The sequence below is a fragment of the Pseudophryne corroboree genome, chromosome 10 (assembly GCF_028390025.1).
Source record: "Pseudophryne corroboree isolate aPseCor3 chromosome 10, aPseCor3.hap2, whole genome shotgun sequence".
NCBI lineage: Eukaryota > Metazoa > Chordata > Amphibia > Anura > Myobatrachidae > Pseudophryne > Pseudophryne corroboree.
This window is the reverse complement of record NC_086453.1, coordinates 5,552,933-5,576,151: the sequence shown is the minus strand read 5'-3', so window position 1 is coordinate 5,576,151 and position 23,219 is coordinate 5,552,933. Positions and strand designations below refer to the sequence as shown.

The following is a 23,219-nucleotide window of genomic DNA, read 5'->3' as shown; positions in this document are numbered from 1 at the left end:
TGAAGAATGGAGAATTACATATAACATTATAACATAACGGACAACTAGAAAGTTGCCACGACAATAGATAACAATTCAAACAAGCAGGTGATAATGTGTTACCATTAGATATACTGAATTTACCACAAGCCAGGTGAAACTGCTCTGGGTGGGTGTCCAGTGACCCCTATGGATTCAAAGAAAAGGATTTATCTGGTAAGTACCAAAATCCACTTTTCTTCTTCATTCACTAGGGGTCACTGGAATACTCTTGGGACGTACCAAAGTTTCCCCCTTGGGCGGGAGAGCTGCTTGGCACCTGTACTGACGGGCAAAGCTAGAGGCTGATGCCGCAAATGTATCAAACTTGTAAAAGATGACCATGTAGCCTCACGGCAAAGTTGCGTCGTAGAAGCTCCATGACCTGCTGCCCATGACGTTCCCACAGAACGTGTGGAATGAGCTGAAACTGATGTAGGCGGTTGCTGACTAGCATTAAAGTAAGCCTGACGAATGGTTAGCTTAGTCTATCTAGCCAAGGTCTGTTTGGAAGCTGGCCAACCTATCTTGACTGCATCATAGAGAACAAACAATGTATCCGTTTTACATACTGTTGATGTTCGGGCTACATAACCTCAGAGGCGCAAACGGTAAAGATCATCAAATTCGCTGACAACACCACCATCATCAGCCTCGTCAAGGACGGGGGCGAATTGGCCTATAGACTGGAAGTAGACCCGTTGGCCCAGTGGTGAAGCCAAAAAATCCTTGAGCTCAACCCTCTCAAAACTGTCGAGATGATAATGGACTTCAGGAAGAAGTCAGCTAGTGCACCTCCGCTAACGATTGCTGACAGTGTGCTATCGCTAGTGGACTCCTTCAAGTTCCTAGGGACCACAATCTCCCGAGACGTTAAATGGGGGTCCAAAACGGACACCACTGTCGGGAAAGCGCAGCAGAGGTTGTTCTTCCTCAGGCGACTAAGGAAGTTCAACATCCCACAGAAGCTTCTGCTCCTCTTCTACTCCGAGATTGTGGAGTCGGTACTGTGCTCCTCAATACTGGTATGGTACTGCTCCGCCAGCATGAGGGACAGATGCAGGCTCCAAAAGGTGGTCAGAACCGCATAGAAGATCATCGGGGCTGACCGTCCCTCAGTCCAGGACCTGTACCTGTCCAGAGCTAAAAAGCGGGTAACGAAGATAGTAAAGGACCAGCTACACCCCAGCCACAGCATGTTTAACTTGCTTCCTTCAGGCAGGCGTTACAGAGCCGTCCCCGCTGGGTCCACCAGAAGCCTCAAAAGTTTCTTTCCCCAAGCGGTCCACCTGCTGAACTCCAGAACATTGGACTGACTAGACGTACAAGTAACTCACTTGTGTCCCTACAGTATACCTATCTGTGTGACTTTTACTTGCCTCCTTCCCCCCCACCTGCTTATCTGTTACCTACTTGGCTACTGTATAGCAACCCAAAGACAAATTCCTAGTATTCCCAAGTATACCTGGCCAATAAAGCGGATTCTGATAAACGCAAAGTGCGCGTACCACATCCAAAGAAGCTGGAGTTCCTGAACATTCTGAAAAAACAGGAACTACGATTGGTTGATTGATGTGAAAAGAAGATACCATCTTTGGCAGGAAAGTGGGATTCGGCCGAAGTTCGGCTCTATCACCATGAAACACCAGATACGGTGGCTTGCATGACAAGGAACCCAATTCTGAAACATGCCTTGCTGAAGCTAAGGCTATAAGAAAAACTGTTTTCCAAGTAAGAAACTTAACATCCACTTGTTGTAAGGGTTCAAAAATTGAAGACTGTAAAAGATCTAAAACCAGATTCAAGTCCCATGGCGCTGTAGGTGGTATAAATAGAGGTTGTACTCTGAGGACACCTTAGCAGGAAAGTGTGAACTGTTGGCAAAAGGACCAAACGCCTATGGAAGAAAATTGACAAGGCAGAGACCTGCACCTTTAGTGTAGATAAACGTAGTCCTCCATCTAACCCAGTCTGTAAAAATAGCAAAAGACGGGATAACTTGAAAGATGACGTCGGAAACTTCCGAGCTTTACACCAACCTATATAGGCACGCCAAATCCTGTGAACCAAGCTCTCCGAGGCCAATGAGGCGCCACTAGTATGATGGTCGTGGACTCTCTTTTGATCTGCTTTAGGAACCGATGAAGAAGCAGAAATGGTGGAAACAGATAAACAAGGGTGTATGGCCACGCTATTGTGAGAGCATCCACTGCCACTGCCTTTGTTTCTCTTGTTCTGGACACATACTGGGATATCTGATGATATTGGTGAGATGCCATTAGATCCACCTGTGGGTAACCCCACCGCTGGACTAACATCTGGGACACTCCTGGAGGTAAAGGCCATTCTCCTGGATGAAAATCTTGACGACTGAGATAATCTGCTTCCCAGTTGTCCACTCCTAGAATGAACACTGCCGATAATATCACGTGGTGATGTTCGGCCCAATTCAGGATTCAAGCAACTTCGAGTCCCTCCTTGGTTGTTGATGTATGTGACTCTCGTTGCGTTGTCTGACTGAACCTGAACAGTCTGAGACTGGAGCAAGTGAACTGCCCGTCGCAGCGCGTTGTAAATTGCTCTGAGTTCCAGGAGATTTATTGACAGTAATCTTTCTCATTCTGACCATAGACCCTGAAGCTGACAATGTAGGACCACTGCTCCCCAACCTCTGAGACTTGTGTCCGTCGTCAGAATTGTCCAATTCCAGACTCCGAACCTTTTCCCTGCGGTGAGATTGTGTATGTGGAGCCACCAGAGTAGTGACACTCTGGCCCTTGGAGACAACCGCACTACCTGATGAATTTGTAGATGAGACCCTGACCACTGTGCGAGAAGATCTAGCTGAAAAGGATGTGAGTGAAATCTTCCGAACTGGAGCACTTCGAAAGATGCCACCATCTTTCCCAACAGTCGAATGCACAAGTGCACCGAGACTGTCCGTGGTTTGAGCACTAACTGTAATACTTTGTGCATTCTCCTCTGGCAAGTAAATTGAATTTGTTGAGACGAGACAAGGTTTGAGTTTTTGAAGTTGACAATCAAACCGTGCTGAGCGAGTTCATTGTGCGTCAGTAAGGCATTTTGAAGGAGTATTTGTTGGGACGAGCCGTGATGAGCAGGTCGTCTAAGTACGGAACTATTATCACTGCCAGGAATCCGAGATGAGCTATCATCACAGACATCACCTTTGTGAATACCCGAGGCGCTGATGAGAGGCCAAACGGTAGTGCTTGAAATTGATAATGGTTTTGTTGTACTGCAAACCTTAAGTACGCCTGATGCGGTGGCCAAATTGTAATGTGTAAGTACGCATCCTTGAGATCCAGTGAAATCATGAATTACTGTGGTTCTAAACCTGCAATCACGGACTGCAGGAATTCCATCTTGAATCTGTAGTAAGTGACGTACTGATTGAGCCCCTTTAGGATCAATATCGATCTGACCGATATATAGACCGATATTGGAATAAAACCCTTGACCATGTTGGTGTACTGGTACCCGAATAAAAAATGCTGAATCTACGAGAGACTGAATAGCGGTCTGCAGTACTGCCCTCGTCTGCTGACACAAGCAGACCTGTCTTGAAAAACCATATTAGTGGCAGACAATCGAACTCTATTTTGTAACCTTCGAACATTAAATTGTGGATCCACCCATCTGGGATGTCTGAAACCACGCCAAGTGAAACGTTTGAAGGCGTGCTACCACAACTGAAGATCCGAGATGGGCTGGAAGTCCGTCACGCCACTGGTTTGTCAGCTGGCTTTGTTTCTCGTCGACAGGTAGTGGTTTGGTGAAAACCACGTCCTATACCACATCTACTCTGTAATGTTGTTCCTCGATCATGGCCTCGAAAGGACTGAGGTCTAAAAGATCTGAATGCTGGCTCAGCGTACTTCCAAATAACATATCGCCAGTATAAGGCAACGCCTCTGTGCCTTGTTTTGGCTCAGCCTCAGCCTGACAAGACAGCAACCAAAGCGCCCGTTGGGCCGCAATAATGGAGGCTGAAATCTGAGAACTGACTTGTCCAACATCCATAGATGCCGTAGCCAAATACTCAGCCGATTCACAAATGTGATCGGTGAGAAGTATAAGCTGGTCTGAGGAAAGACCTTGTTATAGGGCCTAGCCCATGCTCCTACAGCCTTGTTAACCCAAACTCCAACTGAAGCAAGTCTAAGCAACACCCCTGCTGCTGTGTAAATGGACTTTAGCATGGACTCTAGCTTACGCTCAGATGGATCTTTAAGCGTCGTTGCAGCTGGAACCGGAATGATTAACTTCTTTGAAAGTTTAGAAACTGAAGAATCCACTGGTGGCGAAGTTTCCCATTTAGTTATCATAGACTGTGGGGAAAGGGTAGTTAGACAGAAAACGCTTTCGTACAGAAAACAGTTTATATGGATTTTGCCATGCTTCCGTAAACTACTGATTAAGAGAATCTGAAAAAGGAAAACACACAGTCGCCCTTTGTTTTTTAGCAAATAAAACCTCATCTTTTGACAGAGGCTCCTCTGTCTCAGTGAAATCTAGCACCTGGCGTACCGCCCTGATGAGATTACCAATGCCCGGGCTATCAGTGACCTCACTATCAGACTCCTGGCCCAATTCACCTTCCTCCTCCTCTTCCTGAGATATAAGGTCGGCATTGAATCATCAGATTGTACAATTGATGAAATTGATAAATTAAGAGACAAATGATGACTACTTTTAGGATCTGAACTATACATGGACTTTTGTAAACCCTGCAAAGTTCTTGAAATATCCTGAGCCCACTCTGGCTGGTCAGACGGCATTGAACTTGGCTTAGAATTTGCCGCCTCACTGTCCTTGCGTGCAGCTGACAATTCTGACGCCAAATCAGACATCACACCTGCCATCAAAACCCAAGGAGGATCAGGGCAGAGGTCCTTATTTGGACCCGTATTTGCAAGACACACAGTGCAAGTGGAAGTTCCATCACGTAACACACTATCACTGTTATCGCAGACAAGCTGGTTCTTTGATTTAGCGTTTCCCCTCCCGGTCATCGTGCACACAGACAGACCGTAATACACAACAGTAATACAGTGAAACGAAAAGTCAGCACGACTCAGTAAAAAATAACTGAAATGTGTATTATCCAAGTGCACCACACCCTAGTACACACTAAGTTCTGTTAAGTATGTGCTTCACTGAAGAAACCCTACTAACACCCCTGCCCCTCCAGTGGCCGTGTGTTGTAGAACCGTCACCAAAATTCCTGTGTTTTTTTTTAAACATATATACTTTAAACTACATATGTAATACAGAATCACAATTCTCAGCATAGGCTTAATAGCCTGTTTCACAGAGGGGAATCGCTGCTAGGGACCGCCATAACCTTCCCCCAGCGTTTGCTAATATGTGAGCTGCGGCTGTACTGAGCGCAGGAAGCCCCGGGTGCTGAACGTCCCCACCCCTTTCCCCCGTAGCTATATGTGAGCTGAACGCGGCGGGGAATCGGGATGTGATGGGCGCCAAGCGGTGGCAGTGCATTTTGAACTGCCCGCGGCTTATCTGTGAAGTGGAGACGGGCGGCAAGCGTCGGCAGCGGGAGCTGACAGCGGCGCATGTGGGGCATGGTGACGAGCGCCAAGCGGCGGTAGCGTGTGCTGGCCGTGGTGCAGCTAGAAAAGGTGCCCTGGCGGGATCTGGGGAGCGCATAGGGAGCGGTATTTACAATAAAAAACCTCCCTACATTTTAAATCTCCCAGTAACATCCCACGGAGTGTCAGCAGCGTGAGCGGACTGCCCGCTCTTACCTTCAGGCAGGATGAGGAGACTCTGACGAGGCTTCTCTGCAAGCTCTGTCCAGCTCCTGCAGCCAAGGCTGATTAAGATCTATGGCGGAGCTTCTCAATAAGTGCCGACAAGCCTTGGTGCTCTTTAGCACACATAGTCCCGGACCCAAGCTTCTTAGTAAGCTGGGAAGGGCTGTGTTTTGTAAAAAGAAAAAAAAGTTTAAAAAAGTAAAGTCTGGAGACAGGCCAGAACGTGCCTTTCCCTGGTGAGGCACAAAAAACAATGAGGCATCTTGGGAGTATGGAGGGGAAGGAGGGTTACTAATTTAAATGTGCCTGTCCCTGCTAACGCCCCATCCATATCCCAAGAGTACTCCAGTGACCCCTAGTGGATGAAAAAGAAATGCTATCTCTAATATTCAGTGTGATACAGGCCACGCCACAACATGTGATATAGGCCACGCCACGAGATGCTAACCATTAATATTCAGTGTAATACAGGCCACACCACAACATGTGATACAGACCATGCCACAAGATGCTAACCCTCAGTTTCCGTTTGATACAGGCCAGTTACACCTCCTACTCAATCCTGCACACAATACAGTTACCGCTCCTACTCAGTGCTGTACTGTACTCATAACAATGCACTAACCCATGTGATATCGGCTTATGTCACAAGAGTTTGGATTGTCATAATCTCTCATATTCAATGTGATACATTTGTTATTACCTCCAGCTACTGTACTATGGTCTCTTAGACAAGTCATGTAACAAACATTAATTCCATGATACACTAGCCATGGCTACGACCTATGCTGTGACGATGTTCCACCGATATCCCTAATCCGCATCACTGACTAAAACGTTACCATACCTAGCTGAGGTCTGAGCTCATGATAAATCATGTGTTCCTGAGAATGTAGAGCATTTATAGGATGGCTGGATACACAGGACACCGCCACCGAGTCAGGCAGGACCAGTTATTACTGTATGTAAAGTACCAGGAGAAGCTTAAACCCCCCAAACCAGAGAACACACAACATAAACACACAGGCTGGACACGCAATGATGCCTGGGCAGGGAAAAGAGCGAGGTACAACTACGTGGCACACCGGCACCCTAACCTCTAGCTTGTAGGCTGCCCAAGTCGTCGGACCTTGGAGAGAAAAGAAAACGCTGGCAAAGGGTCACCCTGGCTGGGGTACGCGGCTTGCCCCAAATGACACAGCAATATTACACAGAATCGGCCACAGCTGTGGACAAAAATAAGAATTTACTCACCGGTAATTCTATTTCTCGTAGTCCGTAGTGGATGCTGGGAACTCCGTAAGGACCATGGGGAATAGCGGGCTCCGAAGGAGGCTGGGCACTCTAGAAAGATCTTAGACTACCTGGTGTGCACTGGCTCCTCCCACCATGACCCTCCTCCAAGCCTCAGTTAGGTACTGTGCCCGGACGAGCGTACACAATAAGGAAGGATTTTGAATCCCGGGTAAGACTCATACCAGCCACACCAATCACACCGTACAACTCGTGATATGAAACACAGTTAACAGTATGAAACAATAGAGCCTCTCAACAGATGGCTCAACAATAACCCGATTTAGTTAACAATAACTATGTACAAGTATTGCAGATAAACCGCACTTGGGATGGGCGCCCAGCATCCACTACGGACTACGAGAAATAGAATTACCGGTGAGTAAATTCTTATTTTCTCTAACGTCCTAGTGGATGCTGGGAACTCCGTAAGGACCATGGGGATTATACCAAAGCTCCCAAACGGGCGGGAGAGTGCGGATGACTCTGCAGCACTGAATGAGAGAACTCCAGGTCCTCCTCAGCCAGGGTATCAAATTTGTAGAATTTTGCAGACGTGTTTGCCCCTGACCAAGTAGCTGCTCGGCAAAGTTGTAAAGCCGAAACCTCTCGGGCAGCCGCCCAAGACGAGCCCACCTTCCTTGTGGAATGGGCATTGACAGATTTTGGCTGTGGCAGGCCTGCCACAGTATGTGCAAGCTGAATTGTACTACAAATCCAACGAGCAATAGTCTGCTTAGAAGCAGGAGCACCCAGCTTGTTAGGTGCATATAGGATAAACAGCGAGTCAGATTTTCTGACTCTAGCCGTTCTGGAAACATATATTTTCAGTGCCCTGACAACGTCTAGCAACTTGGAGTCCTCCAAGTCCCTAGTAGCCTAGGCACCACAATAGGCTGGTTCAGGTGAAACGCTGACACCACCTTTGGGAGAAACTGGGGACGAGTCCTCAATTCTGCCCTATCCATATGGAAAATCAAATAAGGGCTTTTACAAGACAAAGCCGCCAACTTTGATACTCGCCTGGCAGAAGCCAAGGCCAATAACATAACCACCTTCCACGTGAGATATTTCAGATCCACGGTTTTTAGTGGTTCAAACCAATGTGATTTTAAGAAACTCAACACCACGTTGAGATCCCAAGGTGCCACTGGAGGCACAAACGGGGGCTGAATATGCAGCACTCCTTTTATAAATGTCTGAACTTCAGGTACTGAAGCTAGTTCTTTTTGAAAGAAAATCGACAGAGTCGAGATCTGTACCTTAATGGAACCCAATTTAAGGCCCATATTCACTCCTGCTTGCAGGAAATGCAGAAATCGACCTAGTTGAAATTCCTCTGTTGGGGCCCTTTCGGCCTCACACCATGCAACATATTTTTGCCATATGCGGTGATAATGAGTTGCTGTAACCTCTTTCCTGGCTTTAGTAAGCGTAGGAATTACTTCCTCCGGAATGCCCTTTTCCTTCAGGATCCGGCGTTCAACCGCCATGCCGACAAACGCAGCCGCGGTAAGTCTTGGAACAGACAGGGCCCCTGCTGCCGCAGGTCCTGTCTGAGTGGCAGAGGCCATGGGTCCTCTGATATAAATTCTTGAAGTTCTGGGTACCAAGCTCTTCTTGGCCATCCACGAGTATCGTTCTTACTCCTCGCCTTCTTATTATTCTCAGTACCTTTGGTATGAGAGGCAGAGGGGAGAACACATAAACCGACTGGTACACCCACGGTGTTACCAGAGCGTCCATAGCTATCGCCTGAGGGTCCCTTGACCCGGTGCAATATCTTTTATAGCTTTTTGTTGAGGCGGGACGCCATCATGTCCACCTGTGGCCTTTCCCAATGGTGTACAATCCTATTGGAAGACTTCTGGAGGAAGTCCCCATTCTCCCGGGTGGAGGTCGTGTCTGTTGAGAAGATCTGCTTCCCAGTTGTCCACTCCGGGAATGAACACTGCTGACAGTGCTAACACATGATTTTCCGCCTATCGGAGAATCCTTGTGGCTTCTGCCATCGCCATCCTGCTTCTTGTGCCGCCCTGTTGGTTTACATGGGCGACTGCCGTGATGTTGTCTGATTGGATCAGTACCGGCTGGTTTTGAAGCAGAGGCCTTGCCGGCCTCAGGGCATTGTAAATGGCCCTCAGGTCCAGAATATTTATGTGTAGGGAAATAACCTGACTTGACCAAAGTCCCTGGAAATTTCTTCCCTGTGTGACTGCCTCCCAGCCTCAAAGGCTGGAATCCATGGTCACTAGGACCTAGTCCTGTATGCCGAACCTGCGGCCCTCTTGAAGATGGGCACTCTGCAGCCACCACAGTAGAGATACCCTGGTCCTCGGAGACAGGGTTATCAGCCTATGCATCGGAAGATGCGATCCGGACCACTTGTCCAACAGGTCCCTCTGAAAAGTTCTTGTATGGAACCTGCCTAATGGGATTGCTTCGTAGGAAGCTACCATTTTTCCCAGGACTCGCGTGCAATGATGCACCGCTACCTATTTTGGCTTCAGGAGGTCTCTGACTAGAGATGACAACTCCTTGGCTTTCTCCTCCGGGAGAAACACTATTTCTGGTTTATGTCCAGAACCATCCCCAGGAACAGTAGACGTGTCATAGGAACCAGCTGTGACTTTGGACTGTTTAGAATCCAACCATGCTGTTGTAGCACTTTCCAAAATAGTGCTACCCCGACTACCAACTGCTCCTTGGACCTCGCCCTTATAACGAGATTGTCCAAGTACGGGATAATTACAACTCCCTTTTTTTGAAGGAGTATCAACATTTCGGCCATTACCTTGATAAAACACCCTCGGTGCCATATACAGTCCAAACGGCAGTGTCTGGACTTGGTAATGGTAATCCTGTACCACAATCTGAGGTACTCCTGGCGAGGATGGTAAATGGGGACATGCAGGTAAGCATCCTTGATGTCCCAGGATACCATGTAATCCCCCTCGTCCAGGCTTGGAATAACCGCCCTGAGCGATTCCATCTTGAACTTGAATTTTTGTGTTCAAGGATTTTAAATATAAAATGGGTCACACCGAACCATGCGGTTTCGGTACCCCAACCCGTGTGGAATAGTAACCCCGTCCTTGTTGAAGTAGGGGCACCTTGAGTATTACCTGCTGGGAATACCGCTTATTAATTGCCTCTAGCACAGCCTCCCTGCCTGAGGGAGTTGTCAGCAAGGCATATTTTAGGAAACGGCTGGGGGGAGACATCTCGAATTCCAGCTTGTACCCCTGAAATACTACTTGAAAGAAACAGGGATCCACCTGTGAGCGAGCCCACTAATTGCTGAAATTTTTGAGACGGCCCCCCACCGTACCTGGCTACACCTGTGGAGCACCCGCGTCATGGTGTGGCCTCACAGGAGGCGGGGGAAGAATCTTGATTCTGGGAACAGGCTGACTGGTGCAGCTTTTTTCCCTCTACCCTTGTCTCTGTACAGAAAGGAAGCGCCATTTGACCCGCTTGCTTTTCTGAAGCCGAAAGGACTGTACCTTTGTCTGTGAGGAAACCTGAGGTAAAATTATTTCTTCCCAGCAGTTGCTGTGGATACGAGGTCCCAGAGACCATCCCCAAATAATTCCTCACCCTTATAAGGCTCTCTATGCGCTTTTTAAGTCAGCATCACCTGTCCAGTGACAGGTCTCTAATATCCTCCTGACAGAATGGACATTACATTTATTTTGGATGCCAGTCGGCAAAATATCCCTCTGTGCATCCCCCATATATAAGACGACGTCTTTAATATGTTTTTATGTTTGCCAACTATTATCCCTGTTTGACAGGGTCACAGACCACGCTGCAGCAGCACTATCTGCAGGTCTCAGTCTAGTACCTGAGTGTGTAAATACAGACTTCAGGATAGCCTCCTGTTTTTTATCAACAGGTACCTATTAAAGTGGCCGTATCCTAAGACGGCAGTGCCACCTTTTTTGACAAACGTGTGAGCGCCTTATCCACCCTAGGGGATATCTCCCAGCGTAACTTATCCACCTGGCGGGAAAGGGTACGCCATCAGTAACTTTTTATAAATTACCAGTTTCTTAACGGGGGAACCCACGCTTTTCACACACTTCATTTATTCATCTGATGGGGGAACAAAACACTGCCTGTTTTTTCTCCCCAAACCTAAAACCCATTTTTAGAGGTGCTTGGGTTAAAGTCAGAAATGTATAACACATTTTTTATTGCCGGGATCACGTCACGGATGTTCCTAGTGGATTGTGTATATGTCTCCACCTTGTCGACACTGGAGTCAGACTCCGTGTCGACATCTGTGTCTGCCATCTGAGAGAGCGGGCGTTTTTGAGCCCCTGATGGCCTTTGAGACGCCTGGGCAGGCGCGGGCTGCGAAGCCGGCTGTCCCACAGCTGTTACGTCATCCACCCTTTTATGTAAGGAGTTGACACTGTCGGTTAATACCTTTCACCTATCCATCCACTCTGGTGTCGGCCCCACAGGGGGCGACATCACATATATCGGCCTCTGTTCTGTCACCATATAAGCCTCCTCATTCAACATGTCGACACAGCCGTACCGACACACCGCAGACACACAGGGAATGCTCTAAACGAGGACAGGACCCACAATAGCCCTTTGGGGGGACAGAGTAAGAGTATGCCAGCACACACCAGAGCGCTATATATATACAGGGACTAACTGAGTTATGTCCCTAATAGCTTTTATATAATATACTGTATACAGTGCCAATTTTAATGCCCCCCCTCTCTTTTCCCTCTTACTGTGCAGGGAAGAGCCAGGGAGCTTCCCTCCAGCCGAGCTGTGAGGGGAAAAATGGCGCCAGTGTGCTGAGGAGATAGGCTCCGCCCCTTTTTCGCGGCCTATTCTCCAGTTTTTTATGGAATTCTGGCAGGGGTATTTACCTCATATATAGCCCCTGGGGCCATATATTGAGGTATTTTAGCCAGCCAAGGTGTTTTTATTGCTGCCTCAGGGTGCCCCCCCCAGCGCCCTGCACCCTCAGTGACCGGAGTGTGAAGTGTGTGAGAGGAGCAATGGCGCACAGCTGCAGTGCTGTGCGCTACCTTGGTGAAGACAGAGTCTTCATGCCGCCGATTTTCCGGACCATCTTCTTGCTTCTGGCTCTGTAAGGGGGACGGCGGCGCGGCTCCGGGACCGAACATCAAGGCTGGGCCTGCGGTCGATCCCTCTGGAGCTAATGGTGTCCAGTAGCCTAAGAAGCCCAATCCGGCTGCAAGCAGGCGAGTTCGCTTCTTCTCCCCTTAGTCCCTCGCTGCAGTGAGCCTGTTGCCAGCAGGTCTCACTGAAAATAACAAATTCTAAGACTATAACTTTCTAAGAGCTCAGGAGAGCCCCTAGTGTGCATCCAACCTCGGCCGGGCACGAAATCTAACTGAGGCTTGGAGGAGGGTCATGGTGGGAGGAGCCAGTGCACACCAGGTAGTCTAAGATCTTTCTAGAGTGCCCAGCCTCCTTCGGAGCCCGCTATTCCCCATGGTCCTTACGGAGTTCCCAGCATCCACTAGGACGTTAGAGAAAGTAAACTAATGCATCCAATGGGCAGCCGCTAAGTCATGTTAATAAATGGAATCCGTTCTGTAAGCGTGGGACCACTTCATAGACGGATTATCGCTACCGTGTTTGGCTTCTCATTGTGCTGTTCCCGGAACGCACATCACAGTTATTACGCCCCATGCTATAGGTATACAGGTTTATAAAGAGGATTCAGTAAGGGAAGCACAAAGACCCGAATTGTCTCATTAATGCTGATCCCCACCCCGTGTCTGCGCGACGGCGGCCGCCTGTCAGTGAGGCCACCCGGCAGTAGGACAGGCAAGGCTAAGAATGTGCAGGTTTCTGGGGAGAGAAAATGCATCTAACAAATGCTACTAGGAAAATATTGGACACTAGCGATACTGCAGCCTGATAGGGGCCTGCGTGTTATACACTTACTGAGTACCACGAATATGAGCCAACGCTAATAACTCTGCACTACGGTCACGGTACGCAAGCAGTTTCCCCGGCACCTGGCCGAGGAGACGCGGACCGGTCACTCAGCATAAAAGTCGTAATGTCCAGTTCAAAGTTAGTGAAAAACATAAAGTTTTATTTCTAGAATAACGGAAAACAATGTTATGCGTGGGAGGAGGTTCCGTATCTGGCGGTAACAGGCAGCAGCAGAAGTGGAAGCTGGAAGGGAGGTGCGTGGCTGAGAGGAAGAATCTGCCAGTGGCTGGATGCAGAATGGCTGAAATTCTCCCTCTCTAATCATGTGATGCAATTGGGGGGGTGCCCAGGCAGCATAAGCGTCCAATCACGTTAGTGGAGGGTCCTGATTAGATGAAAGAGCCTTAGGGTGGATGCAGAGAGAGAGAGAGGCAGCGGGTAGGGGGATGGGTGAAGGGCTCATTCCAACATGCAAACATCTGTAGTGTTAGGGTCCAGATAGGTAGATGCCACCACAGCCAATGGGCAAAGCCTACAGGAAAGTGTGGAGACCTCACAGGCAGACTGTGTGAAGGTCAGTTATGGGACGTGCAAGCAGCAAGGAGAGCGGGGGACTATAGCACCATGCAAGTGGGGTGGAGGACGGAGGTGTAATGGTGACTCTTTCACCAACCTTGAACGTAGAGTGTTGCGTTGCCATTGTCCATGTCAAACATGTTGGAGCCGGTGCAGATGTAAATGCCGGCGTCCTCAGGCTGTGCGTTCCGGATGGTCAGGATCCCATTGAAGTCCATCGCTCTCTCGGGCAGTTTTCCATTATTCGGACGGGTCCACGCCAGTGTGTAGGCTGAGGACTGGGCATTGTGGGATGGAGAGAAGAGGAGAAGCGTTGGAAAAGCTCAGATGCGGAATGGTAACAGTAATATGAGACGGGTGGGACATATCCCCCTCTCAGCCCCCATACCGCCACACTCACCGTGCTCTTCGCCGTACATATAAAGGTCACGTCTGTGCCCTGTCGCACACTCTGCACCCTCTGCTCTTCCACGGTCACTGTGATTGGCCTAGTAGGAGCGGCTGGGACGTGAAGCGGGAATAGCTTTATTATTACATATGTGATCAGTAAAGACACGCTCTACATTACCCAGAATGCTCTACATTACCCAGAATGCTGTGCACTTTCCCCTAAATTGAAGCAACAATTATTCCTGCTTGTGTCAGCTTTCTGTATGGGCACACTGGGGGAAACCTAGTGCATGAGGATCAGACTGTGACTATAATCACCAATATGTGATGAATGACTAACACAATGTGACAGTACAGCGATGAGTATAGGAGTATGATATTATGGGGGTGAGAGTATGGAGTGGAGTATATCAGGGGTGAGAGTATGGTGTGGAGTATATCAGGGGTGAGAGTATGGTGTGGAGTATATCAGGGGTGAGAGTATGGAGTGGAGTATATCAGGGGTGAGAGTATGGAGTGGAGTATATCATGGGTGAGAGTATGGAGTGGAGTATATCAGGGGTGAGACTATGGAGTGGAGTATATCAGGGATGAGACTATGGAGTGGAGTATATCAGGGGTGAGAGTATGGAGTGGAGTAAGTCAGGGATGAGAGTATGGAGTGGAGTATATCAGGGATGAGAGTATGGGGTGGAGTAAGTCAGGGATGAGAGTATGGAGTGGAGTATATCAGGGATGAGAGTATGGGGTGGAGTATATCAGGGATGAGAGTATGGAGTGGAGTATATCAGGGGTGAGAGTATGGGGTGGAGTATATCAGGGGTGAGAGTATGGGGTGGAGTATATCAGGGGTGAGAGTATGGGGTGGAGTATATCAGGGGTGAGAGTATGGAGTGGAGTATATCAGGGATGAGAGTATGGGGTGGAGTATATAAGGGATGAGAGTATGGAGTGGAGTATATCAGGGGTGAGAGTATGGGGTGGAGTATATCAGGGGTGAGAGTATGGGGTGGAGTATATCAGGGGTGAGAGTATGGGGTGGAGTATATCAGGGGTGAGAGTATGGAGTGGAGTATATCAGGGATGAGAGTATGGGGTGGAGTATATAAGGGATGAGAGTATGGAGTGGAGTATATCAGGGATGAGAGTATGGAGTGGAGTATATCAGGGGTGAGAGTATGGGGTGGAGTATATCAGGGATGAGAGTATGGAGTGGAGTATATCAGGGGTGAGAGTATGGGGTGGAGTATATCAGGGGTGAGAGTATGGAGTGGAGTATATCAGGGATGAGAGTATGGGGTGGAGTATATCAGGGGTGAGAGTATGGGGTGGAGTATATCAGGGGTGTGATTATGGAGTGGAGTATATCAGGGGTGAGAGTATGGAGTGGAGTATATCAGGGATGAGAGTATGGGGTGGAGTATATCAGGGGTGAGAGTATGGTGTGGAGTATATCAGGGGTGAGAGTATGGAGTGAAGTATATCAGGGATGAGAGTATGGGGTGGAGTATATCAGGGGTGAGAGGATGTGGTGGAGTATATCAGGGCCGGAGTATATCAGGGGTGGGAGTATGGGGGACAGAACATGGAGTGGAGTATATGGGGGGCAGTAATGGAGACCTTTATGAGGTACTGTTTGTGAAGGAGACTACATTGGGTGGTGACACTATGGAATATGTCTGTTGATTGGATGTACAAACCTCACGTCATTGCTGAACCTGGAGACTCCCAGCTAGTGGCAGCTTTAACCAAAGAATGTATTAGTAATATATAACAAGAGACTGTCATCATTCTGCAGGAAATGGCGCACTAAGGAGACTGACATCATTCTGCAGGAAATGGCGCACTACGTGGCGCTGTACGTGGATTAGTACAGACAAGTAATTGTGTTTTTCTGAAACGTTGAACAAATGTAAATCCTGAATAATCCTTAACACCCGGATGATACATTACTCACACCTCCGGCCCCGTACGCTCTCTTCCTAACCAGCTCTCAGAGACCCAGAGTCTCTGCACCCCATACGCTCTCTTCCTAACCAGCTCACAGAGATCCAGAGTCTCTGCACCCCATACGCTCTCTTCCTCCTCAGCTCACAGAGATCCAGAGTCTCTGCACCCCATACGCTCTCTTCCTCCTCAGCTCACAGAGATCCAGAGTCTCTGCACTCCATACGCTCTCTTCCTCCTCAGCTCACAGAGATCCAGAGTCTCTGCACCCCATACGCTCTCTTCCTCCTCAGCTCGCAGAGATCCAGAGTCTCTGCACCCCGTACTCTCTCTTCCTAACCAGCTCTCAAAGATCCAGAGTCTCTGCACCCCATACGCTATCTTCCTAACCAGCTCTCAGAGATCCAGAGTCTATGCACCCCGTACGCTCTCTTCCTAACCAGCTCTCAGAGATCCAGAGTCTCTGCACCCCGTACGATCTCTTCCTAACCAGCTCTCAGAGATCCAGAGTCTCTGCACCCCATACGCTCTCTTCCTCCCCAGCTCACAGAGATCCAGAGTCTCTGCACCCCGTACGCTCTCTTCCTCCTCAGCTCACAGAGATCCAGAGTCTCTGCACCCCGTACGCTCTCTTCCTTCCCAGCTCACAGAGATCCAGAGTCTCTACACCCCGTACGCTCTCTTCCTCCACAGCTCACAGAGATCCAGAGTCTCTGCACCCCGTACGCTCTCTTCGTTCTCAGCTCACAGAGATCCAGAGTCTCTGCACCCCGTACGCTCTCTTCCTAACCAGCTCTCAGAGATCCAGTCTCTGCACCCCGTACGCTCTCTTCCTAACCAGCTCTCAGAGATCCAGAGTCTCTGCACCCCGTACGCTCTCTTCCTTCTCAGCTCACAGAGATCCAGAGTCTCTGCTCCCCGTACGCTCTCTTCCTCCACAGCTCACAGAGATCCAGAGTCTCTGCACCCCGTACACTCTCTTCCTCCCCAGCTCACAGAGATCCAGTCTCTGCACCCCGTACGCTCTCTTCCTCCACAGCTCACAGAGATCCAGAGTCTCTGCACCCCGTACGCTCTCTTCCTCCACAGCTCACAGAGATCCAGAGTCTCTGCACCCCGTACGCTCTCTTCCTCCACAGCTCACAGAGATCCAGAGTCTCTGCACCCCGTACACTCTCTTCCTCCCCAGCTCACAAAGATCCAGAGTCTCTGCACCCCGTACGCTCTCTTCCTCCACAGCTCACAGAGATCCAGAGTCTCTGCACCCCGTACGCTCTCTTCCTCCACAGCTCACAGAGATCCAGAGTCTCTGCACCCCGTATGCTCTCTTCCTCCCCAGCTCTCAGAGATCCAGAGTTTCTGCACAACGTACGCTCTCTTCCAGAGTTTCTGTACCCCGTATGCTCTCTTCCTCCTCAGTTCGCAGACATCCAGTCTCTGCACCCCGTACACTCTCTTCCTCCCCAGCTCACAGACATCCAGAGTCTCTGCACCCCGTACGCTCTCTTCCTCCACAGCTCACAGAGATCCAGAGTCTCTGCACCACGTACGCTCTCTTCCTCCCCAGCTCTCAGAGATCCAGAGTCTCTGCACCACGTACGCTCTCTTCCAGAGTTTCTGCACCCCGTATGCTCTCTTCCTCCTCAGCTCGCAGACATCCAGAGTCTCTGCACCCCGTACGCTCTCTTCCTCCTCAGCTCTCAGAGATCCAGAGTCTCTGCACCCCATACGCTCTTTTCCTAACCAGCTCTCAGAGATCCAGAGTCTCTGCAGCCCGTACGCTCTCTTCCTCCTCAGCTCGCAGAGATCCAGAGTCTCTGCACCCCGTACGCTCTCTTCCTAACCAGCTCTCAGAGATCCAGAGTCTCTGCACCCCGTACGCTCTCTTCCTAACCAGCTCTCAGAGATCCAGAGTCTCTGCACCCCGTACGCTCTCTTCTTATCCAGCTCTCAGAGATCCAGACTCTCTGCACTGTGTCAGGCTACAGAATATCTCCCCACCCGCTAATGACGATGGAACCTATCTACAACTATACATGGCAGCGTTACCAAGCCTACAGTATCTACCTCACCCGCCTCAGTGACACCATCAGCATTACCTGGCCTATACACCTCGCCCACCACAGTGATACCTTTAGCGTTATCCGGCCTATATACCTCACCCGCCTCAGTTATAGCATCAGCGTTACCCGCCCTATATACCTCGCCCACCTCTTCCCCCCCCTTGGACTAGAAAGAAAATTATAATCCGGAACAATCCGCAGCTCCCCCCATGCTGCAATACTGGCTTCAGGTGGCACAAACATTTCTATCAAAACCTTCAAATATGCCATTTATACCAAAGTACTCTCTGCCCTTCCAGCTGTAACTACCAGACTGCACAAAGCAATGTAATCACAGAGGGTCTCTGCCTGTGCTCTCATCCACCCACCAGAGACAGCCAGCAATCTCCACGCTCTCACCTTGGACAATGATCTCTGCCCGGCTGGTGTTGGCGAACTGGAAGTTGCGGCAAGTACAGATGTAGAAGCCAGAATCGGAAGCCTTCAGATTGTTGAAATGCAGGATCTCCCCTGAGAAAGGACAGGAGACCAGTGAGACACTAACGAGACAGTCATTCATATGACAGGTGACAGACAGGTGACGGGCTACGCAGACAGACAGACAGGTGACGGGCTACGCAGACAGACAGACAGGTGACGGGCTACGCAGACAGACAGACAGGTGACTGGCTACGCAGACAGACAGGTGACGGGCTACGCGCGCGGACCGGTGACGGGCTACGCGCGCGGAACGGTGACGGGCTACGAGGGCGGACAGGTGACGGGCTACGCGGGCGGACAGGTGACGGGCTACGCGGGCGGACAGGTGACGGGCTACGCGGGCGGACAGGTGACGGGCTACGAGGGAGGGCGGACAGGTGACGGGCTACGAGGGAGGGCGGACAGGTGACGGGCTACGAGGGAGGGCGGACAGGTGACGGGCTACGAGGGAGGGCGGACAGGTGACGGGCTACGAGGGAGGGCGGACAGGTGACGGGCTACGAGGGAGGGCGGACAGGTGACGGGCTACGAGGGAGGGCGGACAGGTGACGGGCTACGAGGGAGGGCGGACAGGTGACGGGCTACGAGGGCGGACAGGTGACGGGCTACGAGGGCGGACAGGTGACGGGCTACGAGGGCGGACAGGTGACGGGCTACGAGGGCGGACAGGTGACGGGCTACGAGGGCGGACAGGTGACGGGCTACGCGGGCGGACAGGTGACGGGCTACGCGGGCGGACAGGTGACGGGCTACGCGGGCGGACAGGTGACGGGCTACGCGGGCGGACAGGTGACGGGCTACGCGCACGGACAGGTGACGGGCTACGCGCACGGACAGGTGACGGGCTACGCGCACGGACAGGTGACGGGCTACGCGCACGGACAGGTGACGGGCTATGTTGCGAGCTATGTGGACAGACAAGTTACGGGCTATGTGGACAAATGTAAACTGGAGCAGCATACAGATGTGTCCTCTAACATCTTTGCTCTGTGCGCTACAAGTCGCGTCACACATAACGAGTGAATGTCATGTGACTCAGAAGTGCCACGCGTCTTTTTTTGCGATTTTTTTCCGGGAAAGTGCGTCTTACATTACTTTGTGTATAACAGGACGCACAAGCAGCATCTGCTGAGTAAGATTATATGTATATTCTGTGCGTGACTGCGGCGGGATTTGCATACATAATGCTCTGCTACAGTGTGTTCATGGAAAACACTAACGAGGCATTCCAGGTGCAGATAGAGCCACAATTACACACACAATATACTGTAGGCATGCCGCATATAATTGTAATCAGCAGAAGCTGCTTGTGCGTCCTACTATATTATAATTTATTTTTGTGGAATAAAATGCAAAGAAATACGCTCGGCGCTACAGAATCCTGCCGCGGCATAGCGCAACTTGAAGGGCTGTTTAGCGTGACTGCAGCAAGGATGTAAAAGGACACATCTGTACAACAACACAAACAAGGCGTGGAATGACGTCAGGACAGCCCTGCGCAGATAATGATGTGACGTAGTCCCCACCGGAGGAGAGGGGCACGCTGCTCTGTACATACAGACACTGGTTACCTCTCTCTCTCAGCTGGGTGTTGCTAGGAAGAGGCTGTCCATCCTCTCGTGACCAGAAGTAATAGTGAGGAGTGATGCCACTTCCCTGGCACCGCAGGGAGACCTCACCACCTGCAGCAATACTGTTCCTCTCTGGGTAAATCCGGACAGTGAAGCTGGATCGCTGGTCTGAATAGGACATAGATCAGCAGAAGTGTTACCCCTCATACACTGTGCAGAACATCGCAGGAGATTCCTGTATTTATTCCCCCACACCCATCCCCTCCCCACCCACAAGAGTGACCCCACTTAACCTCGCGGCCTACCGCAGACTGCAAAGTTCCCACCATTGGATATAATGTAGCGCCGCTGCGCTACATTGTATCCACAGTGCGCCGCCTGACTGACAGTGCGGGAGCGCACAGCCAATCCGTAGAGTGCCATGACGTGGCGCTCCCTGATTGGCTGAAGGGACCCTCTTTGACAGCAGTCACAGGGGGGCCAGACATTCGGGGAAAGGGGATCCATGTGTAAACATGGGGCCCCTTTCAGTGCGTGGTCCGGGTATTTCGTTTTTTTATTTTGCCAAGTCCCTGGATTATAACTTCTAAGAAGAGACTGATCTACACCGGATTCTTTGTAAGTATAATTTTATTTACAGGTACCCCGGGATTCTACTGGAGAAGAGGACCGACTGCTTCGTGTCAACATAGGTAGGTAAGTATGTATGTATGTATGTAAGTGTGCATGTATGTTTAATAACATTTTACTTTCAATGTGTGCGTTTTGTTTTTATTTGGGTATTTTTTTTGTAGTAGAACTACAGGTACCAGCGGGACGGTTTTCCCCCTGCATGCTGGTACTTGTGGTTCTCCAAGTACCAGCTTGCGGGGACTTGTAGTTCTGCGACAAAAAACAATATTCTTTTTTTTTGTTTTTTTACACAAAAGGCTATCAGCCTCCCACCCACCGCCCACGGATGGGGGGACGACAGCCTCGGGCTTCACCCCTGGTCCTTGGGTGGCTGGAGGGGGTGGGGGTCTCCTTGATTTAAGGGGTCTCCACTCCTCCAGGGTACCCCGGCCAGGGGTGACTAGTTAGTGATTTAATGCCAGGGCCGCCGGGACCTATATAAAATTGTCCCCCGGCTGTGGCATTATCTCTCTGACTAGTGGAGCCCGGTGCTGGTGGTAAAAATACGGGGGACCCCTACGTTTTTTGTCCCCCGTATCTTTTGCACCAGGACCAGGCGCAGAGCCCGGTGCTGGTTGTTTAAATATGGGGGATCCCCAGTCAATTTTTTCCCCGTATTTTTACAACCAGGACTGGCTCAAAGAGCCAGAGGCTGGTTATGCTTAGGAGGGGGGACCCCACGCAAAAATTTTTTTAAGATTCTTAACTCTTTCACACCCCTTCCCACTGATAAACATGCACAGATCTCACGGATCCGTGCATGCCTATCAGAACACGGGGGAAAAAAGCAGGTCTATATGAAAACTGCTTTTTTTTACGATTTGTATTTTTTCACGGCAGTGTTTGGCTATTGCCGGCAGTGATTGTGAAATAGAATTGTTAGTAAATTAGCGAGTTGTAATAAATAACAGGCGTGTTTGACCGATGGTGTATTCATTCGTATTTTTTTTCTTTGCCTTCAAAAAACATACGAATGTCCTCATCACTGCCGTGATCTGTGTTTAGTAAATTCCCGAGATGACACTGATGAAAAAACACAAAATCGGTCAAAATCGGGAGTAAATATACCCCCATATGTTAGACAGTACAAAAGGTCGACATAAAAATGGTCGACATAAAAAAGATAGACAAATGTTTTTTTTAAATGTAACATGTATTTGGACTACTTCATACATTCTCTATCCATGTCGGCATAGAGGTGGGTATAAACCTTGTGGCGAGCGCAGCGAGGGGACGCCTTTCTACAATTGGGGGTCCCAGATAACAAAACTATCCACACAAACCACAAAAATGCAAGAAACCTGTGTCTATCCTTTTTTATGTCGACCATTTTCATGGCGACCTTTTGTACTGTCTAACACAGGGGTGGCCAACCAGTCAGTGACAAAGAGCCAAAAAACCTTGTTAGGTACGTCAAAGAGCCGACATCGAGCTGATGGCGCGCATGCAAAAATGGAATGTGGCCTCGTGCCTGCTAGACCACACCCCTGGTATAAAATACATTGAAAAAGCCAGAACGACATAAAATACATTTTTTAAAGCCAGATCCATTGAAAAAAGCCATTTTCACAAAAAATAATTGAAAAAGACAGATTCACATAATAAACTTCAGCTCCCCATGTGTCACTCCAGCCATGTGTCACTACTGCCAAGACCCTGCTGTGTCACTCCAGCCAGCTCCCCCATGTGTCACTCCAGCCAACATCTTTCTGTCACTCCAGCCAGCTCCCCCATGTGTCACTCCTGCTACCCCCCTCCTATGTCACTCCAGCCAGCACTCCCATGTGTCACTACTTCCATCACCCTCCTGTCACTCCAGCCAGCTCCTCCATGTGTGACTCCTGCTACCACCCTCCTATATCACTCCAGCCAGCACCCCCATGTGTCACTACTTCCAGCACCCTCCTGTCACTCCAGCCAGCACCCCCATGTGTCACTACTTCCAGCACCCTCCTATATCACTCCAGCCAGCACCCCCATGTGTCTCGCCTGCTACCACCCTCCTATGTCACTCCAGCCAGCACTCCCATGTGTCACTACTTCCATCACCCTCCTGTCACTCCAGCCAGCTCCTCCATGTGTGACTCCTGCTACCACCCTCCTGTCACTCCAGCCAGCTCCCCCATGTGTGACTCCTGCTACCACCCTCCTATGTCACTCCAGCCAGCACTCCCATGTGTCACTACTTCCATCACCCTCCTGTCACTCCAGCCAGCTCCCCCATGTGTGACTCCTGCTACCACCCTCCTATGTCACTCCAGCCATATCTCCCATGTGTCACTACTTCCAGCACCCTCCTGTCACTCCAGCCAGCTCCCCCATGTGTGACTCCTGCTACCACCCTCCTATATCACTCCAGCCAGCACCCCCATGTGTCTCGCCTGCTACCACCCTCCTATGTCACTCCAGCCAGCTCCCCCATGTGTGACTCCTGCTACCACCCTCCTATGTCACTCCAGCCATATCTCCCA

The 23,219-nt window shown here is 50.0% G+C and overlaps 1 protein-coding gene across 1 annotated transcript in view; it reads right to left on the bottom strand.

Moving 5' to 3' along the window:
- The window catches only part of HSPG2 (heparan sulfate proteoglycan 2), a 310,894-nt gene that overhangs the window by 71,809 nt on the left and 215,866 nt on the right, over positions 1–23,219 (bottom strand). The window contains 4 exon segments of the mRNA XM_063942047.1: positions 13,723–13,903; positions 14,026–14,126; positions 18,425–18,535; positions 20,077–20,244. Of these exon segments, the coding sequence (XP_063798117.1) occupies positions 13,723–13,903; positions 14,026–14,126; positions 18,425–18,535; positions 20,077–20,244 (561 nt within the window).